We start from the raw sequence: 26,694 nt of genomic DNA, 5'->3' as shown, positions 1-26,694 counted from the left end.
AGCTACTCCATGTCCATATCCTTTGTTCTAGAATGTAGATTCTCCCAGAATCTCTCTCTTTTTCTAAGATGTTGCTAAACATTATCTTCTTCATGAACCTTCTCCTGATCCCCCCAAAAGTTGGTGCCCCCTCCCAAACTATTTTATGCTTAATTACTTTACCTACATACATATAGGAGCAAAAAATGCTGGGCCTGGAGTCAAGAAGACAAGTTCAAATCCGCCTCAGACATTTATTAGCGGATGGCCCTGGACAAGTCAACTAATCACTATCTGCCTCAGTTTCTTCATCTACAAAGTGACAAAGCTGACTAGATGACCCAACAAGTTTCCTTCCAACCCCTGACGTTTGCTCCCTGAGTGACTCTGGACAAGTCATTTAACCACTAGCTACCTTAGTTTCCCAATATAAAATGAAGCTCATAATGGCACTTTCCTAGCAAAGTTGTTCTGAGGAACAAGTGAAATAATATCTGTATAGACCTTAGCACAATGCCTGTCACATAGTAGGTACTTAACAAATGCTTATTTTTCTCTTCTCCTCCAATAAAGAACTTTTTTTTCTAATTAGGAAGACAACAAATACCTTTAAAATATATACAGCATAAAGTCAGTAAATTTATATGTACTTGTATTATTGTTGCTTAGTTGTATCTGACTTTGTGACCTTGTAGACCATAACACCTCAGTACTGTCCATGAGGTTTTCTTAGTAGAGACACTGGATTTGTCACCATTTCCTTCTCCAGTGGATTAAAACAAAAAAAGGTTAAATTATACAGGTGGTAAGTGTCTGAGGACATATTTGACTCCAAGTCTCCCCGACTCCAGCTCCTTCTATCTACTGTGCCACCTAGATGCCTGAAATAATAATAAAACTAGCAAATTTTCAATCCTTCCAACAACTTTGTGAAGTAGAATATTTTTTGTTATTCCCATTTTACTGGTGATGAAATTGAAGTAAGAGGTTGTGACTTCCAGGATCTCACAGTTAGTGGTGCCTGGTGCATTTTGAACTCATATCTTTCTGATTCTGCACCTTGTGCTCTATTCACTGTACCACCTGGTGGCCTTAATGGGTACCAACTCTCCCTCAGTAGAATTCTTTTGCCATGGCAATGATGGCCCAACTAAAGGCCTCTGAAAAGTCATTAAGTCGTCAGGTGACTAATAAGTCTAATTAGCACCATATCAAATCCCAATGTCCATCCCAATATAATTTGTGATCCATCAAATAAACCCAAATTGGACAAGTATGCCTGCAAAGAATGGCAACTGATAGAGCCAAACATAATCCCAAGATTAGGAATTTGACTTCTTGAGAACCATCCTTTCATTTGAGCCTCTGGTTCTGAAATCACTTAGTTCCCCCTGTGGAGACACATTTTTTTTATGGGAACAGACTGGCACCTTCTGCTCAAACTGAACTCTTGACTGTGGTTAATGTAGGGTGAAAACTGATCCTTCCACCCTGTTCAGGCATGAGAAGGAAAGCAGCAAAACTTTATCTTCCTCAAAGTTCCAAATTCAGAGGAGAAAGAAATTTCCAATTCATATGTGTGATCATGCTTTTCCCCGCTATTGCTGCAGCGTAAAAGATATAATAGTTTCCTCAAATAAAATTAGCCCTGATATAACCAATGAGAGGCAGGTAGGTGACACAGTGGATAAAGCACCAGCCCCAGAGTCAGGAAGACCTGAATTAAATCCAGATTCAGACATTTACTAGCAGTGTGATGCTGGGCAAGCACTTAATCATGTCTGTCTCGATTTACTCATCTGTAAAATAAGCTGGAGAAGGACATAGGAAACACTTCAGTATCTTTGCAAGAAAACCCCAAATGGGGCCTAGCAAAATGTTAGACAGAACTGAAAATGACTAAACAACAATGAGAGAGCGACACAAAGACACAGAGACAGAAATAGAGAGACTGAGACAAAGAGAACTAAAAATGACTAAACAACGAAAAAGAGACAGAAAGAATGAGATAGACACATAGATAAACAGAGAGAAAAGGGAAGAAAGGAAAAAAGAAAGGAAGAAGGAAAGGAAGAAAGGGAGAGAGGGGGGAGGGAGAGGAGGAAGAGAAAGGAGGGAGGAAGAGTGTATTTTTTTCCTAACTTCAAAACTATATTCCAGAGATATGTGCTCAGCCCAAAGACAGATGACAGTTTTCCAAGATTTTCTCACATCCCTTAGTTAGCTAAGGTTTGCAGCCCACCATCAAGCTGTCATTAAGCTCAGCCTCATGAGCCAGTGTGCCTCCTCCTGCAATTTTAGGCCCTTTTCTACTGCTTTGTATATTTTCCATCTTTTCCAGGAGTCTTTCCCAATCCTCCTTAATTCTAGTACCTTTCCAGTTCATCCTATGTATAGCTTGTTTGTTCATAGGCATTTGCTCATTGTGTCCTCCATTAGATTGGAAGTTCCTTGAGAAAGACTGTAATTCATCTTTCTTAGCATTCCTAGTACTTAACAGAGTGGTTAGCATTTAGTAGGAGCTTAATAAATGCTTGTGGACTAACTGGCATTACATGGTTTTAAATACTCTCATCGTTCCAGTCATCTTCTTCTGAAGTTGTTGCTGCTTTTCAGTCATTTCAGTTGTGTCCAACTCTTTGTGACCCATTTGGGATTCTCTTGGCAAAGAAACTGAAATGGTTTGCCATGTCCTTCTTCAGCTTATTTTCCAGAGCAGAAAACTGAGGCAATCAGAGTTAAGTGACTTGCTCAGGGTCATACAACTTATAAGTGTTTAAGGCCAGATTTAAATTCAGATGAGTCTTCCTGACTCCAGGTCCTGTGGTCTATGCACTATGGTGCCATGTAGCTGCCCTTCTTCTGGAGTAGTATAGTAAAAAGAGCTGTGGCTATTTAGTTTAGAAAATTTGGATTCATATCTGCCTGTGTCACTTATTACCTGTGTGACTTTGGCAAGTAACTTCTCTGAGTTTATTGTTCATCTTGGGGATTTGGGGGAGCTGAACCTTTGCCTCGGGGTCTCCTCATCTGCAGGGGTGCGGAGACTTGAGATGTGGGACACTGGTCCTGGCAGCCATTGGCCAACATTCAGGCTGCCCTGAGGTCTGGATGGGAGGTCAGGCCCACTGTCTATTTCTCTAATTAATGAACAATCAAGGATGTGAAGAGTCTCTTTCCAATGGAAGTTTCAATTCTGAGACTTGCCAACTCACAGAATCACAGAGTTTCAAAGAAGGTAAGGGGGCAGTGAACTGAACCTTCAGGTAAAAAAACCAAGAATCCTCCCTGCAACCCACCAGGCAAATGTTCACTTTAAGTGAACTCAGCCAACTTGCTCAACTCTTCCTAGGGTTTGGAGAGCTCCAGCTCTCTGCACATTGAAACATGAGTCCTGTGGTTTCTGTTGGAAGCTTCTTTGAAGGATAGAGGTGAATTAGAAAAGGGGCTGGATTTAGAAGCAAATGAGCCAGGTTCAAATCCTGCCATTTCCACTTACCTGTGTGTCCTTGGTAAGTCACTCTGAGCTTCATTTCCTCTTCTGTAAAGGAAAAGAGTTAGACAAGATGGACTCTAAGAGTCTTCTCTAATTTTAGATCTATGATTTTGTGTTCTGGGTTCAAATCTAACTTTGCCATCACCGCTTATGTGATTTGGGGGCATTCAGTGTCTCTGGATTGTTTCCTCAGTTCCAGAATGAGGATATTGGATTAGACAGCCTTTGAACTCCCTTTGGTCTTAAGCTAAGGCCTGCCCGTCCTTTCTTTTTCCTTAATTTATTGTAACACAAAGCAGCCAAGCTCTGTGGAGCCCTTGCGTGGGATTGATTTTGTCACCACTGACTCCCCCTCTTCTTAAAAGCTGATTTATGGTTTATTGTTATAATGAAAGCAAATCAGAATTAATTTTGTTTTGAGAGTTCTTTTTACAAAGTCAATGCACCCGCTGAGCTAGATGGAAATGATGAGTAGGGGTGAGTCACTGGCCCCAGCCTTGCCCTCAGGGATGACTTGTGGCAGGGGCGCATGGCAGAGTTCAGATACTTCCTCCATGGCTCACATCCTCACATTGTCACACTATCCCTACTAGCCTCAGTTTCCTTTTCTGTGAAAAAACCAGATGATCCCTAAGGGCCTTCCCAGCTCCACATTTCCTGAGTTTGGTGAATAGAAGTTGGTTATCTCTGCCTCCAAAAGAGACTTTAACTCCGAGTAGCACTTAGGAATATGAATGAGTATTGGAGCTGTCTGTGATATCAAAGAAACTGAAACATGGAGAGATCTCTGGAGTGAGCAGAACACTGAGAGAAATTGGTTCTAATGTTATCCCCATTTTACAGACAAGAAAAATGAGGCTCAGAGAAATTAAGTGATGTGCCCATAGTCACACAGTTGAGAGGAATCTGAGGTAGTATTGAGTCAGTTCTTTCTGACTTCCAGTACAGCCCCTTTATGTTACCTCATCCCCTTATTATTATTAATAATATTGCTAATTAATATTAGTCAATAATTAATAATATTACCAGGACTCCCTTTGAATGAGGCTTATTTAAAGGCATCAACAATTCTTCAAGATTTTTACCTTATTTCCCAAAATTCAGGATGGGCAAATGGTGAGAAAAAAATCAGTTAACTTTCTTTGAAAAAATGTGTCCTTTTTTTACCCAATAGGCATGCAAGAAGCCTCGATGAAACTGACCGAGTCCCTCCACGAAGTCTACGAGCCAGACTGGTATGGACGTGAGGATGTGAAGATGGTAGGCGAGGTGAGAGCTCGGGGAAAGCACCCCCTACACATCTCAGCAGCTCTGACTTCAGAATGAATCCCTCCATTCTACTTGAGCCATTCTGGGGCTTTGATGATGACCTGAAAACATATACCAAGGACTTAGTATAGGTCAGCTTGTATCACCCCCAACTTTCTGGGAAGCTTGAAGATGATTCTCAAATGGTTTTGGAGGGAAGCTGGAACTTTAGGGTCATTTTCATCTTTAGAATAAATAGACATATCTCTCTACCTTATGCTATACTCTGAGGTTTGGGAACATCTCAACCATATAGAGTTGGTTTTTTTTGTTTTGTTTTTTATTTTTCCTGAGGCTGGGTTAAGTGACTTGCCCAGGGTCACACAGCCAGGAAGTGTTAAGTGTCTGAGATCAGATTTGAACTCGGGTCCTCCTCAATTCAAGGTTCAACCATATAGCATTATCTCAAATTCAGCATAGACCAAAGAGAGCTTGTTAAGACTTTTCCCATAAAGCGTATCCATCCTCCAAGCTCCCAAATCTCCACTGAGGGAATCACCATCCAAGTTTTCAACTTCAGAACCATCCTTGGCTCTGTTCTGTCTCTTCTCACCATATTTAAAAAACTGCCAAATGAAGTCAATTTTCCTTGCACAATATCTTGAGTTTCGATTGCCTTTCCTCCACTCAAACAGCCACCACTCTGATTCAAGCCTGCATTAGTAGGAAATTAGGTGACACACGCTATGGAGTGCTAGGCATGACTCAGGTCATCTGCTTCCAAATCATAAAGGAGGGAAAAAGGAAAAGCATATACAAAAATGTTTGTGACCGCTCTTTTTTTGGTGGCAAAGAATTGGAAAATGAGTAGAAGATCTATTCATTTTCCCATCATTTTGGGAATGGCTGAATAATGTTATTCTACCAAAAAAAATTGATGAACAAACTGATTTTAGAAAGGCCTAGAAAGATTTATATGAACTGATGCTGAGTGATTCAAGCAGAACCGGGAATACATTGTACACAGTAACAGCAAAATTGTGCTTTGATCAGCTGTGAAAGGCTTCGTTCTTCTCAGCAGTTCAGTGATCCAAGACAATTCCAATAACATCTGGATAAAAAACACTATCTGCATCCAGAAAGTTGAATTTATATCAACGCATGTTGTATTCACTTGTTTTCTTCTGTCATGTTTTTTCCTTTTTTCTGATTTTTTTTCTCCCAATATAATTCATAAAGAAATGTGTATTTAAAAAGTTAATATACACATTATGAATAAAATAAAATAAAATACATATGTAAGGGAAAACAAATCTGCTTCTAGCACTTACCAACTATATAACCCTGGGCACTGAACCTCTATTGGCCTTCATTTCCTCATCTGTAAAATAGAGAAGGATTGTTGTGCGGTTCAAATGAAATTACATTTGTAAGACTTTAGTACAATGCCCAGGATGTAATAGGCGCTATATAAATGTTTATACCTTTCCTTTCCCCACCCATCACCTCTTGCTTGGATTATTGCAAAAGCTTCTTAATTTGATTCCCACCTTCCAATCTCCCTTCATTCTAATTCTTTTCCATCTAGCTATCAAATGTATGTTCCTCATCCCTTCCCTACTCAAAAGTTGGCACTGGCTCCCTATCGGCTTCAGCCTAAAGTACAATCTGTCTCCCACCTACTTTTCTAGTCTTAGTTCCCATTACTTCCCTTTGTTCCACTCAGACTGGACTGCTAGCTGTTCCTCGTGTATTACATTGCATTTCCCATCCACCCCCATGTCTCTGTATAGACTCCCCATGTCCTCATTCCCTTTTCGCTTTCCTACGTACAATCATCTTACTTCAGAGCACACTCAGATGTTTGTCCATATCTTGGACAGACTTGGATAGATCTCTCTTGGGTCTCCATTCTCTCTCATTGAAATGACTTTATATTTCTTGTCTGGGCTTTTTATTTACTTGTATGTATATTCTCTTCCCTTCTCTTAACTCCTCTCTCTTGAAATTTTTTTAGGGCAAGGACTATTTTGTCTGAATCTCCCTTAATCCTGGTGGCTTTCCTCTGAAATTATCTCCAAATTGTCCTGTTATGTATCTTGTGTGTACCCAGCATTTTCAGGTGTTTTACCCATGAAATTGTGATCTCTTTAATGGCAGTGACTGCCTTTCGCCTTTATTTGTCTCCCCAATGTTTAGGTCAGCACCTGGAACATAGTAGGTGCTTAATCAATGATTGTTAACTAATTGTTTGAGGCTCAGAGGAAGTCTTACTGGTAAATGTCCAAAGAAGGATTTAAACCACAACTCCCTATTCCAAGGCCCTTTTATAAGCCATTGCTTTTTGCACTCTTTGTTCTAACACTTCCTTCCTTTGGGCTTTCTCCCTCTTTTTATTTCATTCTTTAAGTCTCAGACTTCGCAAACCGTCTCTGCTCCTTCTGCACAAAATGGGTTCTCTTTGGGAAACTCTAGTACTTTATGGCTGGTGGGAATTTCAGTCCATGTTATCCCTTCCAGGGCCTAATGAAATAAAAGATTTTCTTAGTATTTAGAGGAGTTTCATACAACAGCTAGTAGTTGAAGTAAATCTGTTTATTTGCTGGTTTACTCTTTTCCTAGATCCCCAACATGGAGATAGCTGTCCCCTTCACCAAAGAGTCAGTCTGGCCCTGAAGGCCATCTAGAAAGAGAGTGAGGAAACTTGGCTGTTTTGCCAACTCCCTTCCTTTTCCTTCCCACACTCTCGGGTTCCATCTTGGCCAAGTCATCCCCTCTGTGTCTCTTCTGTGGTTATCTCAGCCACTTCCACAGATCCAATTCCAATTTTGATGTGGATGACTTACAACTTTGTATTTCCAACCTGCACATCATCTCCAAGCTCCACACTCTTTTTTTCAAGCATCTGCTGAACATCTCTGCCTTGATGTCCCCCCGGCACTTCCAACTCTACACATTTAAAAAGAGATTCTCCCAGTCTCCCACAAAGCCCGCTTCTTTTCCGGTATGGATGGTGCCATCCTCCCAGTCACTCAACCTTGATACATCAAGACATCTTCTATTCCATTTTTCAAACTTTGCCTACCCATTAAGTCACCAAATCCTATCTGTTTTGCCTTGGAGATACCCTACAATTATTTCTTCCTTCTAGTATCACTGTACTGGCCTATTTCAGACCTTTATTATCTTCTGGGCAAGAGAAGCAGCATTCTATAGTGAAAAAAGCTCTGGTTCTGGTGCCAGAGAACCAGGGTTCAGATTTTACCTTTGCCACTTACTACTTGTTTGATGTTGAGCAAGTCACTTAATGTTGATGAGCCTCTGAGCTCCATTCCAGATTTGGGATCTGTGATCTCTCAAAGGTTAGTTCAAGTGATCTCTTTCCCACAAAGCTTTCTGATTCCCTGACTCCTTTCCTGATGGAAATATTCTCTTTCTTCTCTTTCTTTGTATCTTCCAAGTTCCTACCATAAGGCACGTGTGCTCATATATTATCTTTTTCCTCCCTAGATTGTAAGTGAAGGCTCATTGAACGCCCCTTTCCCTTTCCCCCCTTCCCATCACCAAGGCACTCTCCCTGTACCTTGCACATGCTAGCCATGGAGGAAACAATCGTCATAGAGAAGTGAAAAGGATGTCTCAAACTAGAGTTCTAATCACGTCAGAGGGGACGATTGTCACCTTCTCTGCTTCTGTGCCGAGGGAAATGGTCACACTAGAGCGTGGGAAAAATGCAATCAATGGGCTGGTTTCTTTTGAAATCCTGCCATCCTTATGCCCTTGATCCTCAGGAAAAGTTGACAGAGGCAATGAAACAAGAAACTTCTGAGTGTGGCAAGGGCTTGCGGGCTCTGTTCCAGCTTGTGGAAAATTCCAGGGTATGAATTTGGCAAGAAGCGGCCTCCAGACACACATCATTTGCAAATTCAGTTGTTAAATACCTTCCACTCTTGCCCGAGCTCCCTGGTTGCTGTGGGTGGTTAAAGAACCCGCTCCATTGCAGCATCTTTGGGGAGGCTGTGATAAAGGCAAGGCAGCATGAGCAAGAGCGAGATTTGCTCTTTTAAAGAAAGAATGAAGCAAGCTCTTGTCTGTGTGTTCCACGAAAAGATACGCCCCCTGAAGTGAGCTCGGAGCCCCTGCTGTACCTTGTATGTACGCCATGAAACTCAGAAGATCGGCTATTATGAGATCACGTGGAATGGAAGCGCTTCTTGTCTTTCCACAGCTGTGTCACTGTCTCCAGAGGGCCTAATTTAGCCCAAATCTGCATCCTTTACTATGGCGCAGGTGGACGTTTGGAGACTCATAGGTCTAGACTAGGAGGTCTTGACCATTTTGGGTGTTCGGTGTCTATATGGCCTGGTACACCTGGACTCGGGAATCTGGTTTCAGGCCTTAATTGCCGTGTGACACTGGAAAAGTCAATTAACCTCTGCCTGCCTCATCTATAAAATGAAGGTGATCATAGCCTTTACCTGGAAAGATTGTTGTAAAGATCACATGAGAAATTACTGTAAAGTGCTTTCTAAATCTCAAAGTACTATGTAAATGCTAGCTATTGGTATTATTGTGTCAAGCACCCTTTTGGTGGGGTGGGGATACCCATGGACCACTTCTCAGAATAAAGTTTTTTTTTCAACAACCAAAAAATACATTGAAAACCAATTATGCTGAAATACAGAAACCAAAATATATTTTTAAAAAGTGTATCGACTCCCAGTTAAGAATTTGTGTTTGGGGGGCAGCTAGGTGGCGCAGTGGATAGAGCACCAGCCTTGAATTCAGGAGGATCCAAGTTCAAATCTGGTCTCAGACACTTCACACTTCCTGGCTGTGTGACCCTGGGCAAGTCACTTAACCCCAGCCTCAAAGAAAAAAAAAAAAAAAAGAATTTGTGTTTGAGGGTTTACAGGGAACTTATCCAGTTCTCCCCTCCTCCATTTTACAGATGAGGAAACTGAGGCAGGTTAATGTAATTGACTAGTTCAAGGTCATGCAGCTGATGGCTGGAGGTTGGATTTGAACCTGGGGCTTTTCTGGCTCCAATTCCGATGTTCAATCCATTCCTCTCTGTGTAAATTTTTAATCTTATAGAATATTAAAGGAAGCTATCCTTTTGTTGGGATGTGGAGATCTTGGTATAACTCAGGATTATCCTGCAGTCCCATTTCTTTTTTTTTTTTTTAATTTTTTTTAAATTTTAGCTTTTTTATTTATAAGATATCTGCATGGGTAATTTTTCATCATTGACAATTGCAAAACCTTTTGTTCCAACTTTTCCCCTTCTTCTCCCACCCCCTCCCCCAGATGGCAGGTAGACCCATACTTGTTAAATATGTTAAAGTATATGTTAAATATAATATATATGTACATATTTTCACATTTATTTTGTGCAGCAGCCCCATTTTTTGAAATCCCAATCACTTCAGTCAGCACCCCCTGTCCCCAGCACACAGACACAACACATCTATCTCCATCCCAGCTCCAGCTGCGATCTTCCACGTCATCCTCGGCACAGAGCTCTCGGTGGGCCGAGATGGCTGTCACTGACCCCGGTTTCATTTGCTAGAGAAGCCACGTTGGATGATGTAGATCCTTTTGGCGGGCTCCGGTGTTTGAAACATCGAATGAAATGTAATTTAAAGAGAAAGAACGGCAGCATGGGGTCATGGCAAGCGTACCAGGAAGTCAGAAGACTTACCACTCACCTTGAACAACTTGAGCCCTCTGAGCCTCAATTTCTCTATCTGTAAAATGGGCCTAGCAATTGTACCCTGTCTGTCTGACAGGAGGAGTTTGAAAAAAGTGAGAAAATGACTGCATAAACCGACAAGTTATTTATACGAGCTCCTTTTCTCCATTTGATAACTTAGACGGCTTGAATCGCACATGGGAACTGCAAGCCCAAGCGTGTTTAAAATTAATTGCACTATGAAATTATCCCGATCTTTGTGGAAGGTGCAGCATCCTGGCATCTGGGGAAGACTCCCTTCAGCAGTTATCCTCCACGTTCTCTCAGCTGTGAGAGAAATCCACTGTGGACAATCTCATTGTGACTTCTTTTCCTTTGTGGCTCTTTCAGAAATGTGATGTGCTCTGGGAAGACTTCCATCAAAAGCTAGTGGACGGCTCCTTGCTCACCCTGGATACATACCTGGGCCAGTTTCCTGACATCAAAGTACGGTACCTTTTTTTTTTTTTTTAAGGGGGAGGAGGAACTAAATGACTATTGATCCCAGGGAGGGAAAGAAGCATGATGGGGGAAGAGGAAGGAGACAGAAGGGGAAGAAATAGACCATGTCTTACAAGGCAAAGCAGAAAAGGCAGGAATTGCCTCCAGCCTGAATCCCCTGCCCAGTGACAGCCCATGGTGCACTATGGCTCAGGAAATCTCATTTTCTCCTTCGTTTCATCCCCTGGAGCTTGAGCTTCTTGAAGAAGCTTTTTGAATCCAGAAACATACAGCCAAAGATTTGCCCACTACACCACACTGCCTAGCTACCAAGTGATTATAATTTTGCAGAATTATGACCTTTCTTTTGAATTATTTTCTCCCCTCTTCTACATGGAAGGAGGGCTGGGGTCACAGTCAGAGCCCAAGGATCCAAATTCTGACTTTGTCTCTTGTTGCCAGTTTGACCTTGAGCAATTTCCCCTAGCTAAGATTTAGATTCCCCCCTTGGCTTGAATGGCCTCTGCGATATTTTTCTAGCCTGGATTAGCCCAATCAGAGCATCCATAATATAAACTTCCAATGATTTTCTTTTAAATTGAGTGAATGCTCTGTTTGCCCAGAGAATCTCTCCATAAAAATAGTAAATAAATTGAAAGTAATTAGAGCTGGGGACACAAAAGAGTCCACTGTCTTCATGGCTAGGTCGCTGGTTCTGGACCCTCCCTTGGCGTCTTCGTCTATTTATAACACAGCAAGTTGCTGGGGAGTGGTCCAGAGGAATTCAAATGGAAATTCCCCTTCAGAATTCTGCCATCTTGGATGGGTGCCATTGGCTGCCACATGCCCAGAGCCCTTAGATAGTAAAAGGAAATCTTTCTCTAAAACATAGCTTTGTATGGTCTCCACTCCCGTATTCTAACCACCGCCATTCCTTAGTAGACAGTTTTCTTGGTTGCTGTGGACCAAAGGTTTATTCTCTATTGACCAAAGTTGTCAATCAATCAGTAAGCATTTATTAAGCACTTGCTGTGTGTTTGGCACTTTGCTAAAGATTGGGGATTCAAAAAGAGGGAAAAAGACAATTCTTGGCTTTAAGGAGATTTCAATGTAATGAAGGAGACGATATGCAGACTAATAAATACAAAGTGAGCCATATAACATGGCAATAATTAATAGCAGGAAGGGACTAGAAGGAGAAGGTGGGACTTTAGTTGGACGTAAAGGAAGTTAGAGAGATTTGGAGATGGAATAGAGTAGGGCAAACTTTCCAGCATGGGGGAGAGCCACAGAAAATGTCTCGAGCCAAGAAGTGGAGAGTCTCCTTCCATAGAATAGCCAAGAGAACGTGCCAATAGATCAGTGATGAGCCTCTGCTAGTTTGTTGCTCTCTAGTTGTGTCTGACTCCCCATGACCCACCCACCCCCATCTTGTCTATGAGGGTTTGGGGGGGGCAAAACATAGTAGAGTGGTTTGCCAGTGACTTCTCCAGTGGATTAAGGCAAACAGAGGTTAAGTCACTTGCCCCCCAGACATGGTGAGTGTGCGAGCCAGCTTTGAACTCAGATCTTTCTGCATCCAGGCCCAGTGCTCTATCCATTGAGCCACCCTCCTTATGCTAATTTAGCTAGGATGATCCTGTGAGAGCAGATAGTCAGACTGCCTCTAGGTTCTGGAAGTTATTCTAGACTGGTGGATCTCAGCAGATCTTGAATTTCGGGGGGCGTGGCTGTTGAGAACCCAGAGTCAGTTCTACTCTATGATGAGACACCAAGTGAAGGCTTTAATGGAGGATTCCTCCCTCTCTCCATTTGAGTCCATACTCATACTTTGGATATCATATCTGGTGAGATATTATATCTTAGGGATAACTCACTCAACAAGCACGTATTAAACACTTGCAGCACAGCGCTAAGCCTTGACAACTGAGCCGGATAATTGTCCAGAGGATAAATTATATATTCTTCTTTATTCCTCTCCTCCATAGAAGGAGCACTGGACTTAGAACTGGAAGCCCTGATTCAAAGTCTGGCTCTGCTTCTTCCTGCCTCTGAGACTTTGGCAAATCACTGACTCTCATTGGGTCTCCGTTACTTCCTCCATAAAATGAGGGATTTGGATAAAAAAGCTTCTGGACTCCCGGCTCTAAATCCTTTTCTGCCTTTTGGACATTTGATGTCTATTAACATCACCACCAGAGGGAGCCCTGGGGTGAGGAGGGTCAATCCCAGCACTGAACCTATTGCTATATCGATTGAGCTGCTGTGTTAGCCAAGACGTAGGAAAGGTAGACAGCACCCAGGCCAGAGGGTTTCCTGGAACCCCGGGCGTTGCCTCTCCTTGCCCTACCTGTTTTTACACCAGCCTGGGAAGCTCCTGCTCACAATGGTAGAGTTGAACCTTTTGTAGGGACATAGCTTCCTCTGGTGGAGACGGAGCCGCAGCTTGACTGGATCACAAGCTGCTCTTTCCCTGTTAGAACATAAGCTCCATCCATGTTTGACCTATATTGGATTACTTGCTGTCTAAGGAAGGGGATGGGGGAAAGGGAGGGAAAAAATTGGGAACACAAGGCTTTGCAGGAGTGAATGTGGAAAACTATGCGTGTGTTTTTTTGGAAATAAAAAAAAAAAACTAAAAAAAGAAAAGAGTGAATAAGTGATGGAACTGTAGGGGGAAAAAAGAACATAAGGTCCGTGAAGGTAGGGATTGTCTCTTTTTTAATTTGTGTGTTTCTAGAACTTAGCAGAGCACATGGCATATAATAAGAGTTGAGTAAATATGCTTTCATTCATTTTTCATCCCTGTCTCCTATCCCTTCCCCTTTCCTTCCTTCCACTCATCTCATCTCCTTTCCCCTCTTAAATGTCATGCACACGCCAGCCTGTTGTTATTTACTGCAGCCGAGCTGAAGGGGTTCTGTTGTTTCCATAACAACCTTGCTGCACTTTCGGTCTATCCTCTGGTGGCTTTGATGGGGTCTGCTAGCTCTGCATTCACCTGCTCTTTATTGGACTATTTGCCCCTTTGAAAGCATCCTATGGGCTTCCGGCCAAGCTCATTGGTCACAAAGGATAGATTTTCCCCCTCCCCTTTTATTTACTTATTTTAAACTTAAATAGAAAATAGGAAAAGAAAAAAAAACCTTTGACATATATATAAAAGAACATAAGAGAGGACTCAAACTATAAAGCAATAAATTTCCATTTCAAAAAAGCCTATATAATAAACACTAAACATTGGGTTCAGAGCTGTCCATCTTTTCTTTGCTCCCTTGTAGATTTTCTTTTGTTCCCTGTTGTACACTTATTATTTTATTCTTTCCTCTTTCCTCTTTTTTTCCCAGAAGGCTACAATTAACTACATATACATGTGCACACACATACGCATATTCATACATATTGTATACATACATATATACACATACACAGATACACATATACATAGATACACATATGTGCATACATATACACATATATAGAGAGACATATACATAGATATCTATAATCATATACACAATGTTCCAGAACCTGCAGTCTTTTAATATAACCACTGATGAGTTTTGTGTGTTTCTAATTTCAGTTCTGCTGTATTTGAACTATTTTTTTTAATTTGTTGCAAATGTTGACCTGAAGATTTCAGAGTTTGGCTATAACATTCCTGTAGGATTTCCTCATACGATCTCTTTCAGGTGGTGATCAGTGGATTTTTTTTTCCTATTTTTCCCTCTTGTTCTAACATTTCAAAATAATTTTCTTTAATTGTTTCTTATATTGTTGTGTCAAAAATTTTATTGTAGTTTTCAGTAATCAATAAGATTATTCTTCTATTTTGTCTTCTTGATCTGTTTTCCAGATCAGTTGCTTTTCTTATGTGATCCTCTCACATTCTTTTCTATTTTTTCATCCTTTATATTTTCTTCCTTAAAATTTTGTATCTCACTTACTAATTAGTTGACTTTCTTTTCATAATCTTGTTTCTGTGGGATTGTGCTTTTAAAAAAATGTTTTTCCTCAGTCTCTCCCATTTGGTTTTTAAGGTCTTTTTTGAGTTCTATGAATTCTTTTTATGCAGGTGACTATTTGTCTACTTTTTGGGGCAAGAGAGGTTTTTTTTTGCTTCAGTATTCTCTGAAGATGAACTCCAGTCTTCCCTATTCCCATAGTAACTTGTTGTAGTTGAGTTTTTTCTTCTTTGCCTCCTCATTTTGTAGCAGATTGTCAGATAATCAATCACCTCTAGTCTAGCCCTGGGATGTGGTGCCTCTATTCTCAAGGCCTCCTTCAATTCTCCTCTCTGTCCTGGAAACTCTACCCTCCTGTATATGCCCACAGACAGTGTAAATCCTATCCCACTGTTTCTGCACTCACTGATTCCTTCTTGTGCTGGTTCCCAGACAGTGTAAATCCTATCCCACTGTTTCTGCACTCACTGATTCCTTCTTGTGCTGGTTCCCAGACAGTGTAAATCCTATCCCACTGTTTCTGCACTCACTGATTCCTTCTTGTGCTGGTTCCTTCTTGCCCAAGGCCACATGTTGGCAGTACAACTGGGCTTGGTGTCCCTTATAAATAGAAATTCCCTGAATCTTCTCTGCCTCAGATGCCAGATTCCGAATCCACACTTTCTGGAAGATGGGGCAAAGGCTACTTCCCATCTAAGCTAGCCCCAGGGCTCGCACTCACAGTTGGTTAAGCAGAACTCAGCTGAAGGTGTTTACACTTCATACAAGCCAAATCTCCATCCTGGTGTCTTTCTTCTGCTTTTCTCTGATTGTCCCAAAAAGACTTCGGTTCTGTCCCAACTATTTATTTTAACAATTCTACCATTGCACTATTTTGTCTTGTTTTTGGAGGAGATATGGAGAGCTTGTGATTCCCTGACTTCCTCCGTCATCTTTCTAGAATCCTAAAAGTCAAATAAGAAGATCACGTAGCCAAATTCTCTGATTCTCTCCTGCAGCCAAGAAGTAAGGTGACAAGCAGCAAGTAGCCCGACTGAGATGTTACTCATGAGCCCAAATCCCACACTCTCTCTGCTAGTCCAAACTGCACCCATGCCACGAGAGAGAACCCCAACTCCTCCTTCTCCCATCCTGTATCCAAGAGATGGTTTGCCTGACTTTCCACAATATTTTTGTTTGTTTGATATCATTAATATGAGGACATCCCAGTAGGGAAACTCTTCCCAGTGCTGATCAATAACTGAGCTGCTCTCTGACTTCGATTCCTAAAATTATCTAATCACATTAGATGATTGTCTGTAATCACACCAAAAAGCTGCATCATAGGCAGGACCCGAACTCAGATCCTCCCATCTCAGAGACCAGTTCTCTAGTCACTAAGCTGAGCTGGGTAGATTCTTAGAACAAAGCTGACTATGGCAAGTACCCTGGAGGAGCTCCACGTTCACATCCTTGGGTCTTCCCGGATCTCGTTGACCCCGGCACTATCCAAATTCATACAGTTTTGCTACTCAGAACTTGACTGCCAAGCAATAGTTTCAATCATTCATGAAGCTGTATGGAGGGGCTGCTCTCTGTAGCAAGCAGAGGGAGAGCCCGTAGCTTAAATGGTGGATTATTGGAAATAATGAAGTACCAGTGCTTTGCACACCAGGCTCAAGTCTTTCTTCTTGCATGGTGATTGAATTTGGGCAGAATAAATGAGTGGGCCGGAGGTGTGGCAAAGAATTATGACTTAAGACCCGAGGAGAGATTTTTCAAAGCCTGACACCATGAATCCCATTGCAGTCAACAGGGAACATGCTGCTGAAACCTCAGGCAACTTTCAAAATATTTATTCCAGTCCATGAGTAAGAACCATGACTCAGGGCTCCTCCGGGCTTCTGACTTTGTCTTCCTTTGCAGGATGGGATCGACGAAGCAGCTGGCTCAGCTTGCAGGATAAGGCCCTGTCAACCAAATTCATTTTCCCAAATGGAACAGACTTCTCAACAGCTTGGTCCAGTCAGGGAGAGCCGTGGGCACTTCTTGGCAAAGGTCACCGCGATCCTGTCTTGGCTCCTGGGCACCAGCCACTAAAGATGGCTTGGCAGGGAGAGCCAAGACACACTCTTCCAACGGGCAGTGATTAGCGGTTTCCTTTTAAACAGGCTCCTTTGTGTTCTTTGTGGGAGAAGGCTGCTGCTCAGATGGAAATGCCAAGGAGTTTTAATTGAGCTTGACTGAAGGAAAAAGTCGAGTTCTTCTTGTAAAAAATAAGATAACATTGCTTGACCTCTGCCCTCAGTGATGGATGCTTTGAAGATGGCCTTAGAGTCCCAGACGGGAAGCTGAACGGATGAAACTGATTTTAGGAATGAATGAAGTAGAGCTTAGAAGTCCAAATGAGGGGAAGTGCATTGTGATAAATGTCGAGTCTTATGTTTGATTTAAAAATAATCAGCATCCCAAGCGTAAGACAAAGGAGACGTGGATAAATGGCCTTATTTCTGAAAATAATTGGAGGGTTGTAATGGATGACAAACTCACTGTGAATCAGCGGGCAGATGGGGCCACTCAGTCAGCCAAGCCATTGCGGATGACATTAAGAGAGGCTGCGAATCTGGAAAGAAGGAGGTGATGGGGCTCCGGCCCTCAGCCTTGGTCAGACCAGCCCCAGAATATTATGCTCAGGGCTGGACCCTGATGTGAAAGGAGGTATCACTCAGTAAATATCAGACTAGAGTAACCTAGGTGTTCAAGGGCCTTCAATCCATGACACATGAAGGAACTGGCATATTTAGCTACAAGAGGGGAAGACTGAGGGGGCAGAGGGCAGGGTAGCTGGCTTCTAGTTTTCACAGGCCTGTTATGTGATACTTAGTTTGGCCCCAGAGGGCTAAACTTGGAATTATGGGTGCAAGTTCCCAAGAGCTCAGTTTCCCAGCCATTAGAGAATCACAAAATGTGAGGTTGGATGGGATCTGGTCCAAGCCATACAAAAAAGTAAGGCCCCACCATAACATCCCCCATGAGTGGGTTCTAGCTACTGCTTAAAGGCCTCTAAAGAGGCACAGCCAATTCTCTCTTGAGCCAGTCTTTTCTTCACAAAGGAAAAGTTCTTAATAATTAAAACTATATAATGGGGAAATGAGCTCCTTGGGAGATAGTGACTATGTCTTCACTGAAGTTCTGCAAGGAAAGACTAGATTACCATTAGTCAAGTGTCTCATAGTAGGAATATTTTGCCAAGTACTTATAGCACGGAGTCCTTCCCAGATCTGAAAGGATTTGATTCTGCTAAGAGGAGGCAGCTTGATGCAGTAGAATCAGGCTCATTTAGAGTCAGAGGACCTGGATTTGAATTCTGCCTCCATTTCCCTGGGTCTCAGTTTCCCCAAATGTACAGTGATGGGATTGGACAAAATGGGATTGGCCTCTCACACTCTTCCAGCTCTCTGCCTGCGAACCTATGAATCTCCTCAAAGTAGTACCTTGGGGTTTATTCCACAGTGTGTGCAGATCTCATTTGCAAATGGACTTTAGCCAAGCAAAAAGGAGATTTTTTTTCAGTCATGTTTTGTTTTTGACTCACAGACAGTTCCTGGTGTAATCTCCCACTGTCTTCATCAGACTTGCCTCTGAGTTTTTTTTCAGCTACTTCCAAAAATCAAATCCTCCCTCAAAGAACGAAAGTGGGTCACCACCAAGGATGCTCCAAGGGCCATCCTGCAGGCTCAGAAGGCAGAGAGGACCTAGAAAAGTCTTTTCAGAAGGGCATTCTCATTAGCATCATCTCTGCCAAGGGGCTGCCCACGGGGGGCTGCTCTGCAGTGGATGCTGACCATTCAGATCTCTTGAAGCTCCAGTAGACAAGTTACTGAAATGACTCTCATTTTGTTTCAGGTATCCCTCCTGCTTTAGGTTTTGAGCTGTTTCTAGCATCCCCTGACCCGGTTTAACACCATGTCTTGTATTTGGGTATAGTCACGGAGTGTGGGCAATATTGATGGGTGCTCACATATGGAAGCACATACCCTGGATTCAAATCCCTGCCCTGCTCCCACCTACCTGTTTGACCACAAACAAGCTTTCCCTGAGACTCAGTTTCCTCTTTTGTAAATTTCAGACGATGTGAGCTTTAAGGTCCCCTACTTCGCACAAGGCTCCCCCCCATTAGTACCAGCTGGTTGTGCTCAGGAGGTGGGAAGAGAAAAGAAAAGGCAGAAAGCAAGAATAGCAGGAAGTTGGGCAGGAGACTCTAGATTGGTTGAAAGTTGGTGAGGGGGAAAGGTAGGAAAACACCAGAGGAAAACAAGGATGGATGGAGATTGGCTCATTGCCACCCATCTTCCTGCCCTAGCCAATCTTAGGTCACAGTCATCAATCACATCTCGCCTTCAGATGATACGGAAAGAGATATGGCTTAATATCTATCTGCAGGAGGCACATCTGTTCGAGGCAACAAGAAGTGGGATGTTCAATTATCATTTTGCTTTTCTCAACTCAGATCTCAGTTAAAAACATGCTTCATCGGGACAGCTAGGGGGCGCAGTGGAGAGAGCACCAGCCCTGAATTCAGGAGGACCCGAGTTCAAATCTGGTCTCAGACACTTCACACTTCCCAGCTGTGTGACCCTGGGCAAGTCACTTAACCCCAGCCTCCAAAAAAAAAAAAAAATGCTTCATCTATTCACATTATCAAACATATCCTCAGTGCTTACAATGTGTAGCTACCAGGCATTCATTGTGCTGGGAAATGGGGATATCAAAGCCAAAGTAATATGTCCTACTCTCGGAGACCTTCTTGTGGGCAAAGATCGATATATAAAGTCATCATTCTTTCCAGCCTTAAAGGACTTAAAGTCATACTACTTAAAAAGACTTGGGTTCAAAAATCAATTTCACAAGGATGATATATGACAAGATGCATGCAAAAGATGTAGGGATTCTCGTGCCCTCGAAAATCCAGTGTGACTCAATGACCGATATGGCGGCCAAAAAATCGGGTGCAATTTTAGTTGGAGAGAGAGAAGCAGAGAAGACCCTGTCTAGTTCCCTTCTCACTCTATACAGCTGGAACCTTGATTTAAAGGCTAGATATTGGAATTTTGGAAGGACTTTGGATGACTAGAGAGCATTGTAGAAGAGGCAATCAAGATCATGAGGTCCATGAGTTCTTTCTGTACGAGGGCTGGTGGAAAGACTTGTGGATGTTTACCTCAGAGAAGACTTAAAGCAGATGTAGTCGCTTGGATCATCATTATAGGGAGGAGGACTCACTCTTGAGCTGCTTGGCTCCAGAGGGTCAACGAGACCCCGAGCTAGGAGGAATGGGGGAAGGAAAATCTTCCCAATAATTAGAAGCACTGGAAAGTGCAATGAGCTGCTTTGGAAATGATGAATTCTTACTCACGAGAGGTCTTCTAACAAAAGCTGGACGATCATTTCTTCACTATATTATAGAGCAGCGCTGCTTCAACTTTTTCCCACTCATGACCCCTTTCACCTGAGAATTTTTTTTTGTGACCCTGGGTAGATAGGAATATGAAATAAGTATTCAAATCAAACATTTACTGATGATAAATCATAATTTCTCAACCCTTACATTAAATTATAAGACCCAATATTGGGTTGTGAACCACAGTTTAAGAAGCCGGTTATGGAGGATATTCTTAGTTCTCTGTGGGCAGTGCGAGTTTCTTCTGTAGCATTCCCAGTCTCTGATACTCTGCTACTATAGTATTTTCCATTTTCTTCTTCAAGCCAATGTACTCCCATAAGCCTTTGCTGAGAAATTACTGTGATCTAACCTGGGAATATAAAGGCAAAAAAAAAAAAAAGAATCATCAACTTTAACCTTCAAGGCACTGTAGCCTCTTCTTTCTTCCCCTGGTCATCAGCTTCTACAAGTAGATAGAGGAGCGGGTTAGGTCCATCTCGTTCTTAGGGCTTGATCACTTCAGTAAAGGCTTCGATCCTCTCTGTTGGCAGATGCGTATAGCCAAGAGGAGCCGAAAGCTGGTGGATTATGACAGTGCCCGTCACCACCTGGAGGCTCTGCAGAGCTCCAAAAGAAGAGATGAAAGTCGCATCACAAAGGTAAGACGTGCTGGGAGGGCCCACGTAACTCCTTCAACCTCCCCTTGAGACCTGGATGTCTTTGTGGGAAGAATCAAAGCCTCAGAACTCTGTCTGGAATCCAGGAACATCCCAGGCTTATGTGACTGCTCATTTCTAACACACTGTGGGAGATGAGTATATTTCTCACATTACAACACATTTTGGTCTGAGACATTTGGCCAGCCAATGTCTTGGTTAAAAGATATTATTCAGCTGTGAAAATATCTGCTCTACCGTCTACCCCCAGAGAGAGGACTGTGGGAACTGAATGTGGATCGCAACATAACATTCTCACTCGTTTTATTGTTGTTCACTTGCATTTTGTTTTCTTACTCATTGACTTTCTTTTTTATCTGATTTTTCTTGTGCATCAAGTATAAATATGTTTACACGTATTGGATTTAACATATATATTTAACATGTGTAACATATATTGGATTGCTTGCCAACTAGTGGAGGGGAACACAAGGCTATGCAAGGGTCACTATTAAAAAATTATTCATGCAAATGTTTTGAAAATAAAAAGCTTTAAAAAGAAAAAAAAAGGAAAATATCTGCTCTACTAATCTAGCACTGAGGGAACACTGAGTTTGGGACTGGGGGCCAATTGTAAGCACCTACTGAATTTAATGTAATGTCTCTTTCTTCAGTTCCCTTCCGGGTCTCGATTGGTTAGATCCTTTACTTTCTGATCAGATTGATGGGCTAGCTGGCACATGGGAAGCAGGGATCCAGGACCCCAAAGAGTGCTTCCCCATAGCACGAGCTGACTTAACTTGAGTTTTGTAAAGACAATTTTGACATCTCAGGAACCAGCCAAATCAACAAGCCGGCTGCTTCTTCCAAAAGTGTCCAGCTATGCTGGTTTATATCCACATGGTTGCATCGTTTTTTAGATTAGTGGAAATAAATAGACATTTGTTTCTTCTAGGCAGAAGAAGAGTTTCAAAAAGCCCAGAAAGTGTTTGAAGAGTTCAACATTGATTTGCAAGAAGAGCTTCCTTCACTGTGGTCCAGGTAAAGACATTTGTCTGAACATTGTCAGATAGAATGTCAGCATCAAGCGGATGGAGATTTTTGTCTTTAAATCCCCAGGCCCTAATACAGCGCTTGATAGGAAATAGTTATTATTGTCATTCCAATCAATTGATAATTAATTGATTAAATTTTCAAAGAAGTTAAATCATGTCCTTTTGGGGGATTTGCAAAAACCCCTTATTTCTACAAATAGATATCTACTAAAATGACCCACTCTTTGTGTCTAAATTATCTTTCTGCCAACCAAGGCCAGAAGCTTACCATCTCCCCTCCGGAGAGTGTGATTATGGGGAAGAATTCAGTTTTTCAGTTTCCTGGACAAATCTGCAAAGATGGAGGGAGTTTCCTCACTGGGAATTCTCTCTGTCTGTGAAGTTACAGATCAAAGAAATAGATGTGTATGTACATACACCATATGTAAGGGAAGTCAAATCGGTTGTATTGATGTTCAATATTCACCTTTTAATGTAACATTTTAAAGAGAAACTTCATTAAAAATAAATTAGAAACAGAAATATAAAGCCTCATTTTGTCCCTCCCTTCTTTTTTCAAAACTTGGATGGGAATGGAGTAACTGAGATGTTTCCTTAACCCTTACGAGTCCCCTCGTTACCGAATGGCCCCCTCTCTCAGATCTTCTCCTTTCTCTTTTTGCAGACGGGTGGGATTTTATGTCAATACCTTCAAGAACGTGTCCAGCCTGGAGGCCAAGTTCCACAAGGAAATCGCTTTGGTAAGTGACATTAATCATCATTTCCTATATGAATTGTACAGTGGACAGGTCTCTTCTGTCTAGAGGGATGGGCAGCCATGGGATTTCCCCCTTGCCTGGGACTGGGCCCTTTTCTGTTAACTGGGCCTAATTTTTCATATTTCTATTTACATCTTAATTAGTGTTCTCTGCCTGGAAGACTGAAAAGATGTGCCTGATGGAGAGAGCTTTTCTCTTCCTAGAACTTCCTTGTTATTTCCTAAAGAAAGATAATAGAGGCAATGGTTTATACTGATTGTAAAGTCATAGACTGAGACCCAAGGGAGGGGAATCTTAGGAAGGCTCCTCTCCCCACTCTACATATGAGAAAATAAATTAAGAATGCTGGGCAAATGCTTGAACTGCCCCCTTCTGTGGCCCTCAAAGGCCCTCAGAATGCTGCAGCTGAGTTTCCCAATGAAGATCACTTGGCCGCCATTGCTCAGGCACTGATTGATCGATTCTTAAGATTATTATTAAACCGTGTGCCAAGCATATTGTGCCCCTAGCTTCAAATCTCTCTCGGTGCCCTCATCTTGCAGCCATCTTCACCTGCCTGGCCGTGGTACTGTGATACACGTGCAGTTCCTCAATCAGAAGCTTTCTTTTAAAAAAAAATATGTATATATGTATGTATATATATATATAAAATTTAATTTTGCTAAAGCATTTTATTTACACAACATATGCATGGGGAATTTTTCAGCATTGACCCTTGCAAAGTCTTCTGTTCCATATTTTCCCCTCCTTCCCTCCACCCCCTCCCCTAGCTGGCATGTAGTCCAATACATGTTAAATAGGTTAAAATATAATCATAAACTTTCACAAGAAAACAGGAGCATTCTTGAGTTAGGCCTGGAATAATTTTCCTCCAGTGACAAGTGTCTTCTGTCTCCTTAGCTCTGCCACAAGCTTTACGAGGTGATGACCAAGCTGGGGGAGCAGCATGCAGACAAGGCCTTCACCATCCAGGGAGCCCCCAGGTAAGTGGCATTCCCAGGAACCTCGTTAAGAACCCACAGCTCCCACACCCAAGAACTCACACTGATTTTCCACTTGGAAAGTCTCTTTCTAGGATCATATCTTGACCTGAAGTTACAAGAAAGGAATAAATGAGTTAAGTAAGGGCTTACTATGTACATGTCGCATTGGGCTAAGCCCTGGGAATAGACATTAAAAGAACAAAGACAATCCCTTTTCTCAAGGAGCTCCCATTGTAACCGAGGGATGGTCCAGTGGCAGGGCAGATGACAGAGTCTGGGTACATTGCAGGGTCAGGGCATACGATAAGCCCTAGGGGGTGCTTAGGGTCCGTTGTCAGATGACAGTGTCTGGGGATCTGAAGGATGCAGTGTCGGCATAGACAGCAAACTTTGCTAGAAAGATGGCAGATAGTGATACCCAAATGTGTGAGCAGCCACATCCACATCCAAATGTGTGAGCAGCCCCACTGAGTAGTGGGGAGCAAGAGGGGCCTGGCCTACTTTTGAGAAGCAGGCACTTTAGGTTTTCTCTGCAGGGCTGAGGGTAGGGAAGTGAAGTTGTAACCTGGACAACCAGGACAGGAAAGGGAGGAGGAGGATTGGCAAGAAATTTGACAGAAGGGCTTCCTATGGTGCCTGCTGCTGCTGCTGGGGTTGAGCAGGCAGGTAGACCTTCCCTTTATCCCTGAAAATAAAACTGGAAAGGAGAAGCCAGATAGATATGGGGGGGGAGACGAGGAAAAAGCAAGGAAACAGAGAGAATGCAAGACCAAGATAATCAGTAGCAACAAAAGCTTTCAAGAGGTCAAAAAATCTGATGAGGGAGAGAAGGACATTGTACTGAGCAGTTAAGGGACCCTTGGTAATCCCTAAAACAGCCATTTCGATTATGGGGTAGGGTTCAAGCCATATGATATAGGCCAGAAAACTAAGTGATAGTGAGAAAGTAGACACCCCAAGAACTGGTGAGTAAATCTGAGCCATGAAAAGGAGAGATCTGAAATGATGGAGTGGGGAAATAAGCACTTATTAAGCACCTACTGTATATCAGACCCTGGGACAACATTTGAGTTGGAGTGTCAAGCTCTGTCCATTTTTGTAAACAGTAAAGAAGAGTCAGTAGATGGGAGAGATTTAAAATGAGTGTGAGTGAACATAAGGAAGACGGAGGGTCAAGGTTAAAGCAAGTGAGCTAGACTGGGCCAGCTTTCATTAAGGCACTCAGGCTAACACACTTTCTGTGCATCTATTTTTCTGCCCCAGTGGCACCCAGTCTGCCTCTCCCTAGTTATGTCTGTAAGGCCTGAGAAACCGAGGCAAGCTAGAGATTAAAGAGTTATAATATTTAATTTGAAAGGAAGAAATTGTGCTGGGGGCATGCTGCCCCCAGGACTGATGTCCCAAGCATCCAGCCCCTAACGTTGCTTCCCAAGAAGTATATATACACTTGGCTCCAAACTACCAGAGAGTAGACTGAGGCAGGGGCGGAGTCAGAGCACTGAGAGCGGGAACAGACCATCAATCTGGCTCTGACAGGGTGGGGGGAGGCACCAGACATTCAGATAAGATGGGATCAAGAAGAATAATGACAGGATGGGGGAGGCACTGGACATTCTGATAAGTAGGGAAGGGCTGGGGTCATGATGTCTAAGACAGAAGGTCTTTCTTCTTATCTGGATCATGATGACTACGAGGGAGGGATTGTGTTACAGGATTGAGCAGAACTATTAGGAACTGAGACTGAACAATTCAGGGAAACTGAGGCAAGACAATTTAGGGAAACTGAGGCAGGATAAGAGGGAATAGTGGCTCAACATGTCTAGCAGCCTTTCCCATCTGCATTTTCCCTCTGAGACATTGATGAGGTCTATAATTGGGGTACCTCAATGAAATTAGGGTTTAATTAAGGTCTAATGGCAGGTTCGGGGTACAGGGAGTCAAATAGAGCTCCCCTGCAACCCCTTTGGATTCAGTGCAAGGATACAGAGTTAAATGAGGTCTAGTAGCGGCACAAGAGCCCCCTTTAAAGGAATTTACAGACCTGAAAACCTAGATTGAGAAAAGAGGTTTATTATGGGGATTGGAAGTAAAATTAAAGTCTAGTTAGTAAAGTTGAAGGTAGAGATAAGAGGGCACCAGAAACAGTGTTCCAGTGGGCAGAGATCCTTGGCATGCCAGGCGTAAGGCTGCCATGTTTGGAACCTCTGCAAAGAGAGTTCCAATCTGGCTCTTTTATAATAGGGGCTTTCAGCTACAAGCTGAAGGGGGCTTATGGGTGGAGTCCCAGGTTGGCTCCTGGCTCAGCCAGGGTTAAAATTTGAATTGAATTCAATAGGACTGACCCGTCCCTACCCAGATAACAAAAATGAAACTGTTTGTACTTGGGGTGCAGTCCCCTCCCTGAGGCAGATTCGAAGGAGGTTTTCTCCTTTAAGGATTTTTCAGAGATTTGGGGTTTCCTCTTCAATATCAGCACCACCCGCCATTGATGCCGTAATTCTGGAGAGAGCTTTTGGCTAATATGGCAACAAACAGCATCTGCCTGTATCTGCAATGTCCATCTTCTAAAGATGGCATCCGTCCTTTCCTGTGTCATAGGGTTCAAATAAAAACAATCTGAGAGGATCTGAATTCAAATCATATTTAGATATGACTAACTGGATGGTGTAGGTCATGTCACTGGACCTTTTTCAGTAACAAAGGCTTTGGAAGAATGCTTCCTTAGTCTTTTTCTGTGATATGTGATCCATAAGAGAAAATCCAGAGTCAGTCAACAAACACTGTTTAAACACCTACTATATAGGTAGCTAGCTAAGCCACCAGAGCTAGCTAAATGCTCAGGATGCAAAGAAAGGCAAAAACACAATCTGGACTCTCACGGAGTCCATAATCTAATTGAGGAGAGTACATGTAGACAACTATGGACAAATAAGACATGGACAAGATAAACTGGTGAG

At 42.5% G+C, this 26,694-nt stretch overlaps 1 protein-coding gene across 1 annotated transcript in view; it reads left to right on the top strand.

Annotated features, from left to right (window-relative positions):
* AMPH (amphiphysin) overlaps positions 1 to 26,694 on the top strand; it is a 193,394-nt gene that overhangs the window by 118,821 nt on the left and 47,879 nt on the right. The window contains exons 5-10 of the mRNA XM_074283200.1: positions 4,650 to 4,744; positions 10,809 to 10,904; positions 20,837 to 20,944; positions 21,897 to 21,982; positions 22,661 to 22,736; positions 23,655 to 23,737. Of these exons, the coding sequence (XP_074139301.1) occupies positions 4,650 to 4,744; positions 10,809 to 10,904; positions 20,837 to 20,944; positions 21,897 to 21,982; positions 22,661 to 22,736; positions 23,655 to 23,737 (544 nt within the window). The remainder of the gene's footprint in view (positions 1 to 4,649; positions 4,745 to 10,808; positions 10,905 to 20,836; positions 20,945 to 21,896; positions 21,983 to 22,660; positions 22,737 to 23,654; positions 23,738 to 26,694) is intronic.

Source organism: Sminthopsis crassicaudata, chromosome 1 (assembly GCF_048593235.1).
Source record: "Sminthopsis crassicaudata isolate SCR6 chromosome 1, ASM4859323v1, whole genome shotgun sequence".
Lineage (NCBI taxonomy): Eukaryota > Metazoa > Chordata > Mammalia > Dasyuromorphia > Dasyuridae > Sminthopsis > Sminthopsis crassicaudata.
Note: the sequence above shows the minus strand (reverse complement) of the source record. Positions and strands in the feature narration are given on the sequence as shown.